The sequence below is a fragment of the Labrus bergylta genome, chromosome 15 (genome assembly GCF_963930695.1).
Source record: "Labrus bergylta chromosome 15, fLabBer1.1, whole genome shotgun sequence".
In the NCBI taxonomy this organism is placed as follows: Eukaryota; Metazoa; Chordata; class Actinopteri; order Labriformes; family Labridae; genus Labrus; species Labrus bergylta.
The window spans coordinates 8,481,090-8,495,922 of NC_089209.1; the positions used below are offsets into that span (position 1 = coordinate 8,481,090).

The 14,833-nt window shown below is 38.6% G+C and overlaps 1 protein-coding gene across 25 annotated transcripts in view; it reads left to right on the top strand.

Annotated features, from left to right (window-relative positions):
* The window catches only part of ptprk (protein tyrosine phosphatase receptor type K), a 113,768-nt gene extending 101,914 nt beyond the window's left edge, over nt 1-11,854 (top strand). For 9 of the 25 annotated variants that reach the window (XM_065963593.1, XM_065963603.1, XM_065963594.1 and 6 more), the window contains 14 exons: nt 995-1,012; nt 1,603-1,639; nt 1,767-1,864; nt 2,195-2,311; nt 2,566-2,720; nt 2,897-3,032; nt 4,285-4,434; nt 5,057-5,230; nt 6,584-6,601; nt 7,203-7,334; nt 7,849-7,974; nt 8,145-8,308; nt 8,612-8,747; nt 8,959-11,854. In XM_065963593.1, coding sequence (XP_065819665.1) covers nt 995-1,012; nt 1,603-1,639; nt 1,767-1,864; nt 2,195-2,311; nt 2,566-2,720; nt 2,897-3,032; nt 4,285-4,434; nt 5,057-5,230; nt 6,584-6,601; nt 7,203-7,334; nt 7,849-7,974; nt 8,145-8,308; nt 8,612-8,747; nt 8,959-9,012 — 1,515 coding nt within the window. In that variant the 3' untranslated portion in view covers nt 9,013-11,854. The remainder of the gene's footprint in view (nt 1-994; nt 1,013-1,602; nt 1,640-1,766; nt 1,865-2,194; nt 2,312-2,565; nt 2,721-2,896; nt 3,033-4,284; nt 4,435-5,056; nt 5,231-6,583; nt 6,602-7,202; nt 7,335-7,848; nt 7,975-8,144; nt 8,309-8,611; nt 8,748-8,958) is intronic. The other 16 variants (XM_065963597.1, XM_065963604.1, XM_065963606.1 and 13 more) reach the window with 4 other exon arrangements.
* Nucleotides 11,855-14,833: the final 2,979 nt, after the last annotated feature.

Below are 14,833 nucleotides of genomic sequence, written 5' to 3' on the forward strand. Positions count from 1 at the left end.
GCAACTCTGAAGCTCAGTGATAGGCACGTCACATCGCGTAAATTTGATGTCTTAGATTATTTACTTAGTTACTTCTTAACTATTAAACCTTTATAACTTTAATATTGGTACATCATGTTATTATTAGGTGATGTTAGATATTGAAAGAGCTATCTTATCTAAGCTTGCTCCTGCTGTTTAAAGTCTTAATGCTAGGCTAAGCTAATCCGCTAGCCAGCTTCATGATTATTCTAAACACGAGAGAGGAGTTGATATTCTCATCTAACACAAAAGTGTAGGATTATTTATTTTAGTCCCTTCAATTAGCATTCACTCAATTTATAATACCTGCTAGGATGTTTAAATAGTGTGTTCACTTTATTCCCTTTTTCACCCTGTCTCTTGTTGTATCTATAATTTCTCTGAACATTCACCAGTGACTCGATTACTCCATTTAAATTCGCATCCATTCATTCACATTTTCCCATCTCTGCTTTTGCATTTACAACAATCATCTGCATGAGGGTTCTCTCACATTGTGCTTATTTAAATGCTAACATGCTGGTAGCATTATCTTCTTTGTTACATGACATGCATGTCACCACTCACATTACTAGAACTAGAATGAGTGGATTGGACACTACCTGGTTTGTATAGCTTATCCCTGTTGGTACAGCTTTAGTAAGATGGTATTCAACATACTTTGGATTGTACTAAAAAATAAACTTAAAAGTTAAAAGCTAGAGCGTTAACAAAGCTGTAACTGTTTTGTTAAATGAAATTATAAACAATCTGCCTTCTAAGGCTTTTTTAAAATCTAAGTACATCAGGAAGTGTCCTTTTTATTCAGTCTTAATCATGTTTCTTTCTGCATGTCCTTTTCAAACTCCCATTATGTCAATGCAACTTTTCTTTTCCTGATTGACACTCACTGACATTGTTGTGCTTTCTTTCTTTCTTTCTTTCTTTCTTTCTTTCTTCCACTCGTTCTTTCTGCCTGTGGCTTGGGCTATAGATTTGGCTGTACAGGGATGTAAGTATCACTGTGGATTCTTTCATCACGCCCCTCAACCTTTTACACTTATTCACCTCTACATCCATACTTACACACCGGTCAGAACATGCATCGCGTCACGTTGTTCGTATGTTTTAAGTTGCTGGGGCCTCGGCTGCATGACTTCATATCGCCCTGCTGTCAGGCTTCCTTACATCCCACCGTGTGATGTCCCTTTTTATCAGTAGAACATGTTTTTCGTGTGATTTCTATCTTTCAGTTGTTGATGTTTTGTGGATTTTGGTACCCTAAAAACATAGTTTTGCAGCTTTGTTCTGATACTTCTGACATATTAGATACAAATATTAAGAGCAAGAGTTCTCCCAGGTTCCAGCGTCTACTTTAGATGTTCCTCTTTTCTAAATAAACATGTAACAGGCAGTTCAACTCAACATGTAGCCCTAAAATGACAATAATATCTGATATAACTTTACTGGATTGTGTTTACTGTGTCCACTGGTAGATAATGTTTGAAAGCTTTACTTTGGGCTCTTCTAGCTGTGAGAAAGTGATGTTTTAACAAAGGGACATTTGTACTGAGCTGTTCTGTTGTGCTGCTGTGATTTCAGGGCTACCAGAGACCGAGCCACTACATTGCTACTCAGGGTAAGCAACTGCAACTCCATAAAACAAATTATTCATTACCGCTGTTTAAAAAAAAACAAAAGACAATTCTACTCACGCAAAGGGATGATTCGGAGTACTGAAGATGTGTCTGCGTGTTTGTGTGTAGGCCCTGTTCATGAGACGGTGTATGACTTCTGGCGGATGGTGTGGCAGGAACAGTCGGCCTGCATTGTCATGGTTACCAATCTGGTGGAGGTTGGAAGGGTAAGATGGTCATTTCATCTCTTATGTACTCTTTTATGGCGTTTTTTTTTTTTTTTTTTTTTACCTGTGTGGGGCTTTTTCAGAGCATTAGTTAACTGGATAGCCAGATTTTTTTTTAAATGCGATGATTTCAAATCCAAATCATGTTTGAAAAAACCGTAAGCACGTATGCAAGTGACTTTTTCTTCTAGTATTTTATTCTATTTTAAAGCTGATGTCATTAGAATTTTGTGCAAATGGAAACCGTGTATTTTCAGCATGATTGAGACCCATTAACATGATTTATCCTATATTAGAGCAAATCCTAACCTCGCATTTTATTTTGAACAGGTTAAATGCTATAAGTATTGGCCCGATGATGCAGAGGTGTACGGCGACTTCAAGGTGACCTTTGTGGAGGTTGAACCTCTTGCTGAATACGTGGTTCGCACGTTTACCCTGGAGAGGGTGAGTCATATCTTACAGTTTGCATTAAGTCTCTGTGTTGTTTGCATGTATTAATGTTTAGCATTATTTACAGTGTTGTAAAAAAACCTATCATGTATAGTTCTTGTCTCTGGTGGAAGTAATGAAAACAAAGCGAGCTTGACCCGTCCAGGATGTGATTTAAAAAAAAACAAATTAACTTATCACTTAGTTTAAATTAGTTTTGTAATAAATGTTTAACTAAAGGTGTTTTTTTTTTTTTTTTCGTTACATAGCGTGGTTTCAACGAGGTGCGTGAGGTCAAGCAGTTCCACTTCACAGGCTGGCCGGATCACGGCGTTCCATATCACGCCACGGGACTACTTTCTTTCATCCGCAGAGTTAAAATCTCCAATCCACCCTCTGCTGGGCCAATAGTGGTTCACTGCAGGTATGAAAACATGCACACAGTTACATCTTTTATATAATGTACGGCATATGTTTATTTTTGTACTCTTACATGTGAACCATACCGACATACTGACATACCGATAGTCAAACAGCTCTCTTCTTTCTTTTTAACTTAAAGACAAAGACTCATTTGTCCATGTTTGTTTCCCTCTGCAGTGCTGGAGCGGGGCGTACGGGCTGTTTCATCGTCATCGACATCATGTTGGACATGGCAGAGAGAGAAGGAGTAGTGGACATCTACAACTGTGTGAAGGCACTTCGCTCCAGGAGGATCAACATGGTACAGACTGAGGTGACTGCATTACCCATCCTCCATCTGCATCCACATCTTAGAGTCAACTTAATGAACCCTCACTGTAAGACTCGGCCATGGACATGGAGCAGGCTGAGGAGACTACATGGATTCATCTATCTGATAAGCATTCATAAAAAATTTCATGTCACTGCATAAACACAAGGGGAAACATCAACCGCTCAAAAATAACGACAGAGAAATGGCCTGGACACGGAAAAATATGAAAATGTAGCTTTTTAGATACAAACACTCTCCCACACAAAAAGGGGTACAAAAAGAAAACCCTACTCGTTCATGAAGGATTTTAAGCTCGCGGTGGCACCATCTAGTGGTAGTTTTAGGAATTACACTATGGCTAACACTAATGCATTCAGCACTAAATAAACACTTATATCTAGAATCAAGAAAAGTCCTAATGCATGGATGCAAATAAATTCATGATTTTACTCAGCTGTTGCAAAGTCTGTAAAGTATGAATATATGGTTAGTTTAAAGTTAAATAGTTTGCAGAATTCAAAATCCAATGTGTAAAATTAAGAAGCAGACAATAAGACACATTGCGGTGATTTTAAATAACAAAATAAGACCTTTGTCAATATCTTAATCTATCTGCTGCTCTTTTTTTATTCATCATTAATTATTTCTTACATAATCAAACTTTGTTTCTATGGAGAAATCAAGGCAAAGTTTTTAACGACTGTCTGATCACAAAGCATCTCTTTTTAGCAACATTGATTTGCTTTTTATTACTTGGAGGTAAATAACTCCTTAGATTCTTGCATGGACACTTTTTGTCCATGTTGTAATTGTTTTACATACTGTCGTATCTTTACACCATCACAGAAAATCCTTAAACTTGTGAAATGTTAGTCCGAAGAAGAATAACAACCTACAGCTTCATCCATCAGATGACAAAGCACATTCCCCTTTCATTCACAAAAGCATCCTTCAGTTCACTCCCTGTTCTGTGTTTGTTCAAGTGAAGCTGTATTCATTTACTTAAACGTTTTTAAAAAAGTTCAATTTTCATTTTGGACTTACTCAGAGGTGAGATTAACACTCAACATCTCATTCACAACTCCATCTCCATCCGTCATCACTCACACTGTCAGCGTGCTCACGTTCAGCTGTTGTCCACGTGTTGAGTGTGTGTTTTCTTTAATATCTAATTATGTTGTTTTTTTTCTAGTGTGAATGAAAGATGCGTATGATCGTCATAATATGCATGTGTTGAATTCAATGTCTACAGGAGCAGTATATATTCATCCACGATGCCATACTGGAGGCTTGTCTATGCGGAGAAACAGCCATACCAGTCTGTGAGTTCAAAGCTGCTTTTTACGAGCTGATCCGCATCGACTCGCAGACCAACTCGTCTCATCTGAAGGACGAGTTCCAGGTAAACCTCACTGTAGACCTTACCTCGCTTTTCTCAACATCCTTTTCCAGCAAGAAGAACAGAGGCTGTGGTCACCTTTTATTCATTTCAGTTAAAAGCCACTGAGAAGCTGAAAACAAACGTCAACATGTCTCAGCCACTCCTGCATCATAATCCTCCTCTGCCATGTTTATTCATAGGTTCCATATTTTGCAAACAAAAATAGCAAAGTTTCTGGGCTTCTGAATGAATATGTAAACCACATTTTGGTGAAATGCTTTGTGAAATTACTTTTTTATCCACTCCATGCCTCTCTCAAAGTTTAAATTAATCTTTATTGTTCGGCTTCAACCCAGAGACAACAGCCAGAAATAATTCAGAACTGTTTTAACATCATTTGTGTCATTTAATAATAACAGTAGAGCCCAACATATTCAGCTGAACTCAAAGGTGTCTATTGTAAAAAGAAGTTTCTGTTTAGATTCAGTGATACTCACCAAAAGGTCATTTGTGTAACAATCACACAGAGCAAATGTTTTTAAATCCAGTGCTAGGAAAAAACTTGTTGTTAAAGTGTAACTAACTCGGTAAGGTCGAGCATTTTATGCACCAAAATAACTTCTATATCTCTCCATGCGTCTAGACGTTAAACTCGGTGACTCCTCAGCCTCAGCCTGAAGACTGCAGCATTGCATTGTTGCCTAGAAACCAAGATAAGAATCGCTTTGTGGACGGCCTTCCTCCTGATAGGTGCCTACCCTTCCTCATCACAATAGACGGAGAGAGCAGCAACTACATCAACGCTGCTCTGATGGATGTAAGTACACAACACACTCAGTCCAGTGACGACGTGTTATTTTCAACACATCCAATAAGAGTAGTTTGGGACATTTTTAGACTGTGTGTGTGGATTCTTTTGCTTTATGGCATGTTGATATACCCTTTTAGACTTGCAGATGTGTTGCTTTGAACACAAATGAACATATTCACACAGCAGCCTTCCACTTTGGTTCTGTTGAGGGTGGAAAGTTTGAATTTTGTGTTAAAGTCACTCTGCTTTGTTCCAGTATGTAAATTATATACATGTAGAAAATCTGTCAATGTAATTCCACTCTGATCTGATTGGTCAACAACTACAAAGGAAACAGACAGGTAACATCAGGTCACTATTTAGTGACATTTTTACCGGCTACTTGCAGTGATGTCAGAACAGCTAGCATGAGCTCCCAACTCCTGGTTGGCATTATTGCCAACTAGCTTACATTCTTCTCAGTAAGGAATTTGAATAAAAGACCTCTTGACAACATCAAGGAACATCCTATCTAATATAACTGTTAGCTAGGAAGTAGTTTAGTGTAAGCATTATCATTTGATTGTTTTCAATATGAAAATTATAAAGCTGTCAAACAGAAGAAAATGGCCGCTGTGTGAATATGATGAATTTGGACTTCTGATATGTGAAAACTAAATTAAAGGTATTTCATGTTTTTTTGTCCCAAACTGCAATCACATAACTGTTGAAGTTTTTACACACTTTTTAGAGGTTGTACACAAATGATGATCAGGAGGAACACATTTACATTTAAGAAATGATGCAGACAACACACACACACACACACACACACACACACACACACACACACACACACACACACACACACACACATGCACGCACACAGACTCCCCTCCCTGTTTGTGTGATGCTGTGTTTGTGGTTTTAGCAGCAGAAGGCTAGAGACAAATCCAGGTTCTGAGAAGACCACTAGCTTCTCTGGCCACCAACAGATCTTTAAAAGCCTCGTTGTTGCAGGACTTTGTTTACATCGGCAGCATTGTTCAACATGTTGCCCGTGTACAGGGACTTCTAAACAGAGTCTGACTTAGGGGGGGATGTAAGGTAAGATAAGATTAATGTGGGGTTATGACCATGTAATGCTAATGAGCAGGTTTGTCATCAGAGAAGTTTTACATGAGAAAGAGGGGACAGACGAAAAAGGGACGGGAGGTGAGAAAGAAGTATTTGGGTTTATACGTGCATGGTGTGGAGAAAACCTGGCTTCTGTCCAACAAAGCTGTTGGAAGACAAACAAAAAAAAAAGCTGCATCAGTCCAATTTTCTAAGTTTCCATTCAAAGTTTAGTTACTTACCTTTGGCCTCTCTTTAATCAAGCTGTCAGAAGAGTTCCAGGTAATGGGATTTCACTTCAAATCTACAATACTGGATTTGTTTCATGGCTTCAGTGTCGTTCTGCCACCAGGTTCATGTTTAGAAAAGTCATTTATATCCCCAAACTTCAAACCCGACCTTAACCCACCTTCACATTAGATTCAGCTCATGAGTACAAGTCACCAAAGTCATTCACGACCATGTCGCCCATATTCAGAACAGGCTCAGTTCACTTTCAGTCACTTTATCGTGCCAATAGTCTGTTTTTCTTCTGTAACTTTAATATGAACCTAAGCTGAAGTTAACTGAGCCTTCTGGATAATGATGTAAGCTGTTTGTGTTTGTGCATGCATGCTCCTCATCCACACATCTGATAGGCTCACTGCATGATCATGTGACCAAACATCACCTGTGCTGCTTGCTGTCCCGCATATTGTCCCACTCTGCTCCGCTGTTTTGTTGTGATGTGGGAGTATGTGTGAGAGAAATGTTCAGGATCAGTATGAAAATAAAACTTGCTGCTTCAAACTCCTGGATTTAAAAAAAAACAAAAAATGTGTGAATGAAATGACCGTCTGAGTGAATAAAAAGAGCTGACATATTTCCTGTTATCTCTTTGCAGAGCTACAGACAGCCTGCTGCGTTCATCGTTACCCAGCATCCTTTGCCTAACACGGTCAAAGACTTCTGGCGTCTGGTTTACGACTATGGATGTACCAGTCTAGTGATGCTCAATGAAATTGACCTGGCTCAGGTAAATCTCTGCTCTGCTCTTCTCTATTTAGTTTGTTCAAAGAGCTGTGATTTTCTACATTTCTGAGAGGATAATATTTCAAACATGTAAGGCTTTAAACTACACACACATCCATTGCAATTTCTTTAGCTGATTCCTTTTCAGATTTTTTCAAGGTCTGACCTGTTGATAGCGATTTTATCCGATTCTGATTTCCTTCTTAAATAACTATAATTGACATCAAAGAACAAACATTATCTGTAATTTCTGTAATTACATTTTAAACAGATGCTTCTGCAGGTTTTCTTTGAAAACGTGAACATGTGATTCTTTCTATATTTTAATGTTTAGAACCCGTCCATTCCTTAATCACAAAGTTTATCAACATGGAATTGTGTCACTCCCACAAATGTTCCAAACCATAAAGTCAAAGGAAATCATGTAAATGTTTGCTGTCTGTTTCTGTTTAAATTATAGCTACAATTGCTTTAGTTGACTTTCACTGTGTCTGAATAGTTTAACTGTTTGTGTTCAGGGTTGTCCTCAGTACTGGCCAGAAGAAGGGATGCTGCGTTACGGTCCGGTCCAGGTGGAATGTATGTCCTGCTCCATGGACTGTGATGTGATCAGTCGACTCTTCAGAGTCTGCAACCTCACCAGGGTCAGAACATTTATACTGTGCTGTCATGTTTCTGGTTCAGAGCTTTTTCCTTGAAGAAAGTTAAAATGAAAAACAGAGTTAACTTTTTGTTTTATGTAAGTTTAGATCAGTCTTCTGTTTGTCTGACTCCTCCCCCTTAATGTGTGTGTGTGTGCGCTTTGTCTTTTTAGCCTCAGGAAGGCTACCTGATGGTTCGTCAGTTCCAGTACCTTGGGTGGGCGGGACACAGAGAAGTCCCCGCCTCCAAACGCTCCTTCCTCAAACTGATCCTGCAGGTGGATCAGTGGCAGCGTGAGGGAGAGGAGGGCGAGGGGAGAACCATCGTTCACTGCCTGTGAGTAAATACAAGCGTATCCACTTTTTTCATTATAAAAACGACAATGTGCGGCTGGGTTTAAAAGCAAGAGCACTCTGTTTACCCGGTGAAAACGATGAGCTCATTTGTTGAAGTGAAAAAGAATCGGAGGAGTGTTAAAGACTCACTCAGAGTGACACGTCTCTTTTTTGTCTCGGTCTCCTAAAAAGCGGGAGGATTTGTGTCATCTGCGCTGTGAGATGTGTCAAAAACTACAATGGACATAGTAACTTGTGCTTTTCTGTGCTCATAAATATGTATATTCATCTTTGTGTTTGGCAGAAACGGAGGTGGGCGTAGTGGAGTTTTCTGTGCCAGCAGCATTGTGTGCGAGATGGCAAAGAGACAGAGTGTGGTTGACGTCTTCCACGCTGTGAAGACATTGAGGAACAGCAAGCCCAACATGGTGGACACTCCGGTGAGTCAGAGATAACAAACTGTTAGATTACAACCTCCACACAATACTAACAGTTCCACAGTATTAAGAAGACGTGCCCAGCTTTTCTAGAGCGATTAGCTGAAAGATATGTGTAAGAAGATGTCATAACAGGAGAGGGAATCATGGACTTGCTTTGATTTCCAGAACCAGCAGATACTGATTAAATATTTGGGTCTGTATTTGTCTACAGGAGCAGTATCGGTTCTGCTACGATCTGTCACTGGAGTTCATCGAGTCCTCCTAAACAAAGGAGCGAAGAGGAGGTGAAGAGGAGGGAGAACATCTTTTCACTCTCCGTTTGTTTGATCCTTGGCTTTGCTTGGTCCCGACTCCCCTCTGTGGTGGCCGTTCTGTGGCCCCCATGTTGCGTCCCTACGAATGGCCCGAGCGGCTCCTTGTACAGCGCTGTTTAATATCCAAACAAAGGGAAACGTTCAGACTTCTAGCAGAGGGAGCTGCTGGAAGAACACCAGAGGGGAGGTGGTGTTACTCCTTTTACTCCTTAACGCTTCTTGTACAGCTTTTTGAGTGCCAGCGGGGCCCTCTGTATGTTTCAGGCCCCCCCCCCCATTTAAATGTTAAGCCCCCCTTCCACGGACTCGATGCCTCATGCTGCAGTACTCTATGTGCCCTGTAGATGTCTCCCTCCCCCAGTGCAAGCTGCAAACACAGCTGAAAGCTTTGAGTGGCCACACATTCCTGCTCACATGCTAATTTATCATCATGCTAATGTTACAAAATCTGATTATCAGTCTGTACTTGTGTCTGAGAAAGTTAAAGGTACAGCCTGTCAGACTCTGTCCATTCTGTTTTCCTCTTGTTACACCAGCCGCTTCTCTATGTTACTTTTCAGCTCATTTCAGTCAGAACAAAATCATGTATTTCAGTAATTATTAACACCAACTTTGAACCAATGGAATTACGTTCAGAAAAATGTCAGTTAAAAGAATCAAAAGAGAGAAAATAAACTCAAAGTAGTGTTAAAGCATCAAGGCTGCCAATGAAACAACAACAGAACATTTACACAGCGAGTATTAGTCTTTTTTTTTAATCCTATCATGAAGTGGTGAAAAAAAAAAGTGTAGGATTTTCACCTAAATGTATAAAAAGTGTGATATGTATCATTGTTTCATGTTTTCTGCACTCAAAGTGAGCTGCAATGTTTATTTTTTTTTTCTGATTGTTTTTTTGTGTTGCTTCAGTTTTTGATCTACTGGATAGAAGTTTTGAAGTCTTCTTTGTAGCTCAAACGTGAACTCTAATGTTCAGCCATGTGAAATGTAGTGTAATCATGTTTGTGTTCAGGGCTGGGCCCAATGCACTTTCAGTTCAGCCAATTCACGAATGGGGAGATTTCAGTTCAAAACTCAAATATGAACAGATGTCTGGGGGGGGTTGGAGGGGAATTGATGCCTTTAAGAAAAGACTGAGAATTAAAAAATGCTCTTTGAATTACAGTTTTCATTTCTGCTTTGAATAGAGTTGGAAGTGAACTGACCCCAGGCCTCATTGTTTTTGTGCACTCGTGGCCAACACTTTCCCCTTTGTTTTCTTCTCTTTCTATTATTTCGTAGCCGATGTTTATTCATAAGCCAAAGACTTTGTGTAAATATGTCTATACGGATAAAGCACATTGTTTGTATTTATTGTTTGTTTACTTGCATTGCTTGTAAGAACAATCATTCTTCACTCTATGTTTACTCTACCACCAGCGTTTCTTAAACTGCGGGTCAGGGATGCAAAATGGGCCGCAGTACTGTTTCCTCTGAGGAGTATTGGAATGAGCCCATAATGGGTGCTGAGGTCAGAGGCTGCATCTGCTCTTTTTGTGTCCATGAAGAAGAGTTTAAGAAGCCCTGATAGAAGCTGTATATTGAAGCGTAAGAAGTAGATTTTTCAGTATTTAGGTGCAGTAGTGTTGTCTTGTTTTCACTTAATGAAACTCTCTGTGATGTTGCCGTGGTTTCTTTGTGTAACAGCCCCATCGCTCTGTTTGTGGTCAGTTGAACATCGGTGCGTTTACATCCACAGAGTATTTTGGATAATGGCTCCTATCCCTTTTAAAGTCTTAGTCTGGGGATAAGCTTATTATCTTCATCCTCATATCCTGCTCACCATTATCCCTGAACACACACATGGACTCAGTGATGCAAACAGGCTTAGTGAGTGACATGCAGGACTGTGAGACAAAAAAAAAAAAAAAAGAGAACATTTTTGTGCCTAATCATTTGAATATCCTCATCCTCAAGCATTTTAACAGCATTTTGAGATTGCAAACCAGGGCTTTGTTGAACGCGTTCTCATGGACGATCAATGTTTTTAAAACCATGACTCAGTGTGTTTTATTCAAGCGAGCGCTTCATGAAAATTCTTTGTGAGGCATCACCGGATACCAGATGTGTTTCTGTTGTGAACAAACTGATTCAGATAAAAAAAAAAATAATAATATTGTAAATAAAATGTCAGAGGTTTCACACTGTTGGAACAAGAGTAGCGCAGGTCCACTGTTACGGATGTTATTGTAAATAGACTATCAGGAGTGCTCTATAAGGCTCTATTGTTGGATGAACAGTAGACGTGTAGATGATGGATGCGATGTCAGAACATTAGTTCTGTTGTAGATACAAAAATAAAAGTCAGAGATTGTACTACAGGAGGATTCAACTTCACATTTTGACAGATATTGTTTAAAAAGTTTATTCTGTTGGTGGATAAGCAGTTTTCAGTTTTTCCTTCAGATTTTTCGTCTGATGCAAAGAAGGGAGGAAAAATTTCAGATATGATAAAATGATTACGGCCTTCTCTGAAGCATGCACAGAGAGTAGAGCAATGATAGAAATTCAAATTAAAAAAATCTCAGCCCTCTTAACTACACGCTTAGGAGGAACGTAAGGAGTGAATCCTGTCAAGATGCCCATTATTCCTCCTTAATAAATCTGAATTCATGTCCCTGAGGAGAAGTGAATGAAGCAAGTGTCCTGATGAGAGGCCGGTTTGAGTATAGAATTGATATTCATGGTTCATAATTATTCTTGTCTGTAATGTTTGGCTTCTTTGCTGTAATAAAGACCACTTCTTTGATTAAAGCCTTTTGTCTGTCTTCTGTTGTAAGCTCCATGTTTTTAGGATTTTGAATGGGAAAAAAAAAAAAATGCTGGGATGGGAAAGGAAGAGTTAAGTTTCTTATCACTTCAGAAACCAGTGATATTCACTGTATCCTACCTTTAAAGCTCCTTCACATTGGGGGCGCAAGTGGTCTTGTGGTTTCGCTCCATGTGCAGAGGCTTTAGTCCAAGTCCATCCTGTGGATCCTTTCCCACATAATCCCCCACCCTCTCTCGATTTCCGACTCTATCCATTGTCTTGTCAAAATAAAGGCAAAAGGCCCCCCAGAAAGACGTCACTAAAGCTCTTTCACATCGACTGCTCCTTCACTCTTTTGTACCATTTTTGCACCTTTAATTTCAGGACAATTCACACTTAAAGACTCATGCAGGCTGATGACATCCAATCATTTCCTGCACTACATGATTTGAGACTTAATAACCATGTGTGAGTGGGCCAGACTGCTTTCCTTTGATAGCATTTTTTTGTTGAATCACGATACTTTTAAAAAAATTTTCCTCTTTAGAAACTTCACAAAAGAAAAGATGAAGTCATCAGTTGACAGAAATATAGGAATTTGATCGATCAGTAACTTTGGCAGTTTTCTCTGCTCACTTGATCAAATAAAAAAATAAAGCAGACATCTTGTGCTTGAAAAAAAAAAAAAAAATGGGGCACTGGTTTCACTCTGTCAGTAGATTCGCCCCAGTCCTCGACTGGTTTGACTTCCTGCCTCAGCCCTTTGGCGCACATCTGCCCCACTCTCTCCTCCTCACATTTCCTGTCTCTCTTCAGCTGTCCTATCTGATGAAAGCAAAATGAAAAGTGTTGGTTCTATTTAGCATGAGAAAGACTCAAAGGCACACCATAATAAAGGCTTTTTAATGTTTGCAACAGAGATGTTTTGTGCTGTCATTGCAGGAAAAACACAGGCTTACTTTTTAACTCACGTTATTAATCACTTGTGCTCGATCTGCTCTAATCCTTAACATGTGTCGTAATAGATAAATGCTGAGCATAGCAGAGCAAAACTAGTCTCACCTATCAGACTCTTCTTGTGTTTTATTTTTAGGTGCTAGGAAGGTCAGCTGCTGGTCCCTAATGTTGTGTTTTTATTTCTGTCATGTTTGACTTCATCATTAACTTTTGCCTCCTACCAGGAAATCTGCCTTTCCTTGTTTCCATGCATGAAAATAAACCAAACTTTGTCACAAAGGTCTGGTCTTATGCCAAAACTCCTAAACTGGCTTTGGTGCTAATAGTCCTTATGTTGGTGCTGTAGTAACCATTCAAAGTTTTTAAACATTTCAGATTCATGAGAAAATCCAACTTTACAAATTAGTGTGACATCACCACTAACTGACCCGATGCCCTGAGTGCTCAATAGACTTTCAATGTTATTAGTGTGACAGGTTTTATGCCAAAAACTTTTAATGCTAAGACTAGGTTGATGCAAAAGGATCTTCTCAGTGGACATTTAAAAGATTAGATGTGAAAGAACTTCACTCATCTTGACGGAAATTCTAGTGCCAGATTGCTCTACAACTACAGTTTAGTCAAATGAAAGTTACACAACAGACCATCAAATATACGAGGCCAATCGTCAACATGAAAAAGTCAAATCAATCTATGCAAGTTTGACGTTAAGCCATTATGAGCCAACCTGTGTAAAGAAGTTAGAGATTCTAAAATACTTTCAAATAACACGGCCAAAGTCATTGAATAATCATAGCTGTAGTTTTAGAGCCAGTATACGACTTTACATGGATTGCCCTTTGGCAAAAATATTGTCTTTTATTTTCATATTGTAAAGGCTCCTTCTGGGGGGATAAAAAGTTCTACTTAAGTTTTAGTAAATCTCTATAAATAACTCTATAATCTTGAATTCCTCCTGACATGTTGACTTGTCTTCGTTGTGGTGAAGCTGCATCACTGAACTGTCCCCAAACTCTCAGTGCTTATAGAGAAAAATAAATTAAATAAAGAGCTCTTCTCCACAATCACGCCATTTTCTTCAAAAAGTTTAATTTGCATAATTATTTACAACAGATTTTTGATAGCAGTACTTAGAAGGGGGGGGGGCAAAATATACTGAACCACATTGATAAAGCAGGAAAATAATAAAATGATATAAAGTATTTCAAACCATTTCAAACCCTTGCATTAAAAAAAAGAAAGTTTACAATTCATTTATAGATAAACAAACCTGTAAATGAAATATTCAGCTTAAATTAATTGTACAAACACAAACTGATCTGTAGAATGCTGTCAGTCTGAACAGCAATGAAACACTAAATAATACATTCATTTTCACTATCCTGCATGCTATCTGAAGATCTTATAAAATAATGTTGACAAAGGAACATTAAACAACAAAAACATGGTCAAGAGCGGAAAATAGTTCCATTTAAATTAGGCATATATTATATATTTATATATGTATATTTTTGTACAAATACTGAATATTTGGCATTATATTTATCCTCATTATTGATAATATCTAACATTTCAAAATAGTTTTAAGCTAACCACAAACCTTTTTTGCTATTACATTTTTCTCATGTCACATTCAAGAACCCATAAGAGGCCTTCTGTTATTTCTAACCACAGCCACAACACAAGACATTTCTCCACCAAAGCCAAAGTTGTGACTGCTCTCTCTCCTCATAAAACATTCAAACATTCAGAAATCAATAAAACACACACATATAGCAACATTTGTCCCTCCCAGTTACACACAAAAAAATACAAAAATGTGGACAATATATGTCTTTAAAAACTCTGGTTGAAGTGTGACTGTAAGTCCTTCAATTGTTGCAAAGATAAGCAGAAGTATAAACTATCAGTCATAGTTAATGTAGACAGGTTAACATGTGCTGTAGGTGGATACAGAGATCACAACTACAAAAAAACAAAAACACACTCATTCTTAACAAACCAGTTGCATTTTCATAACTCAA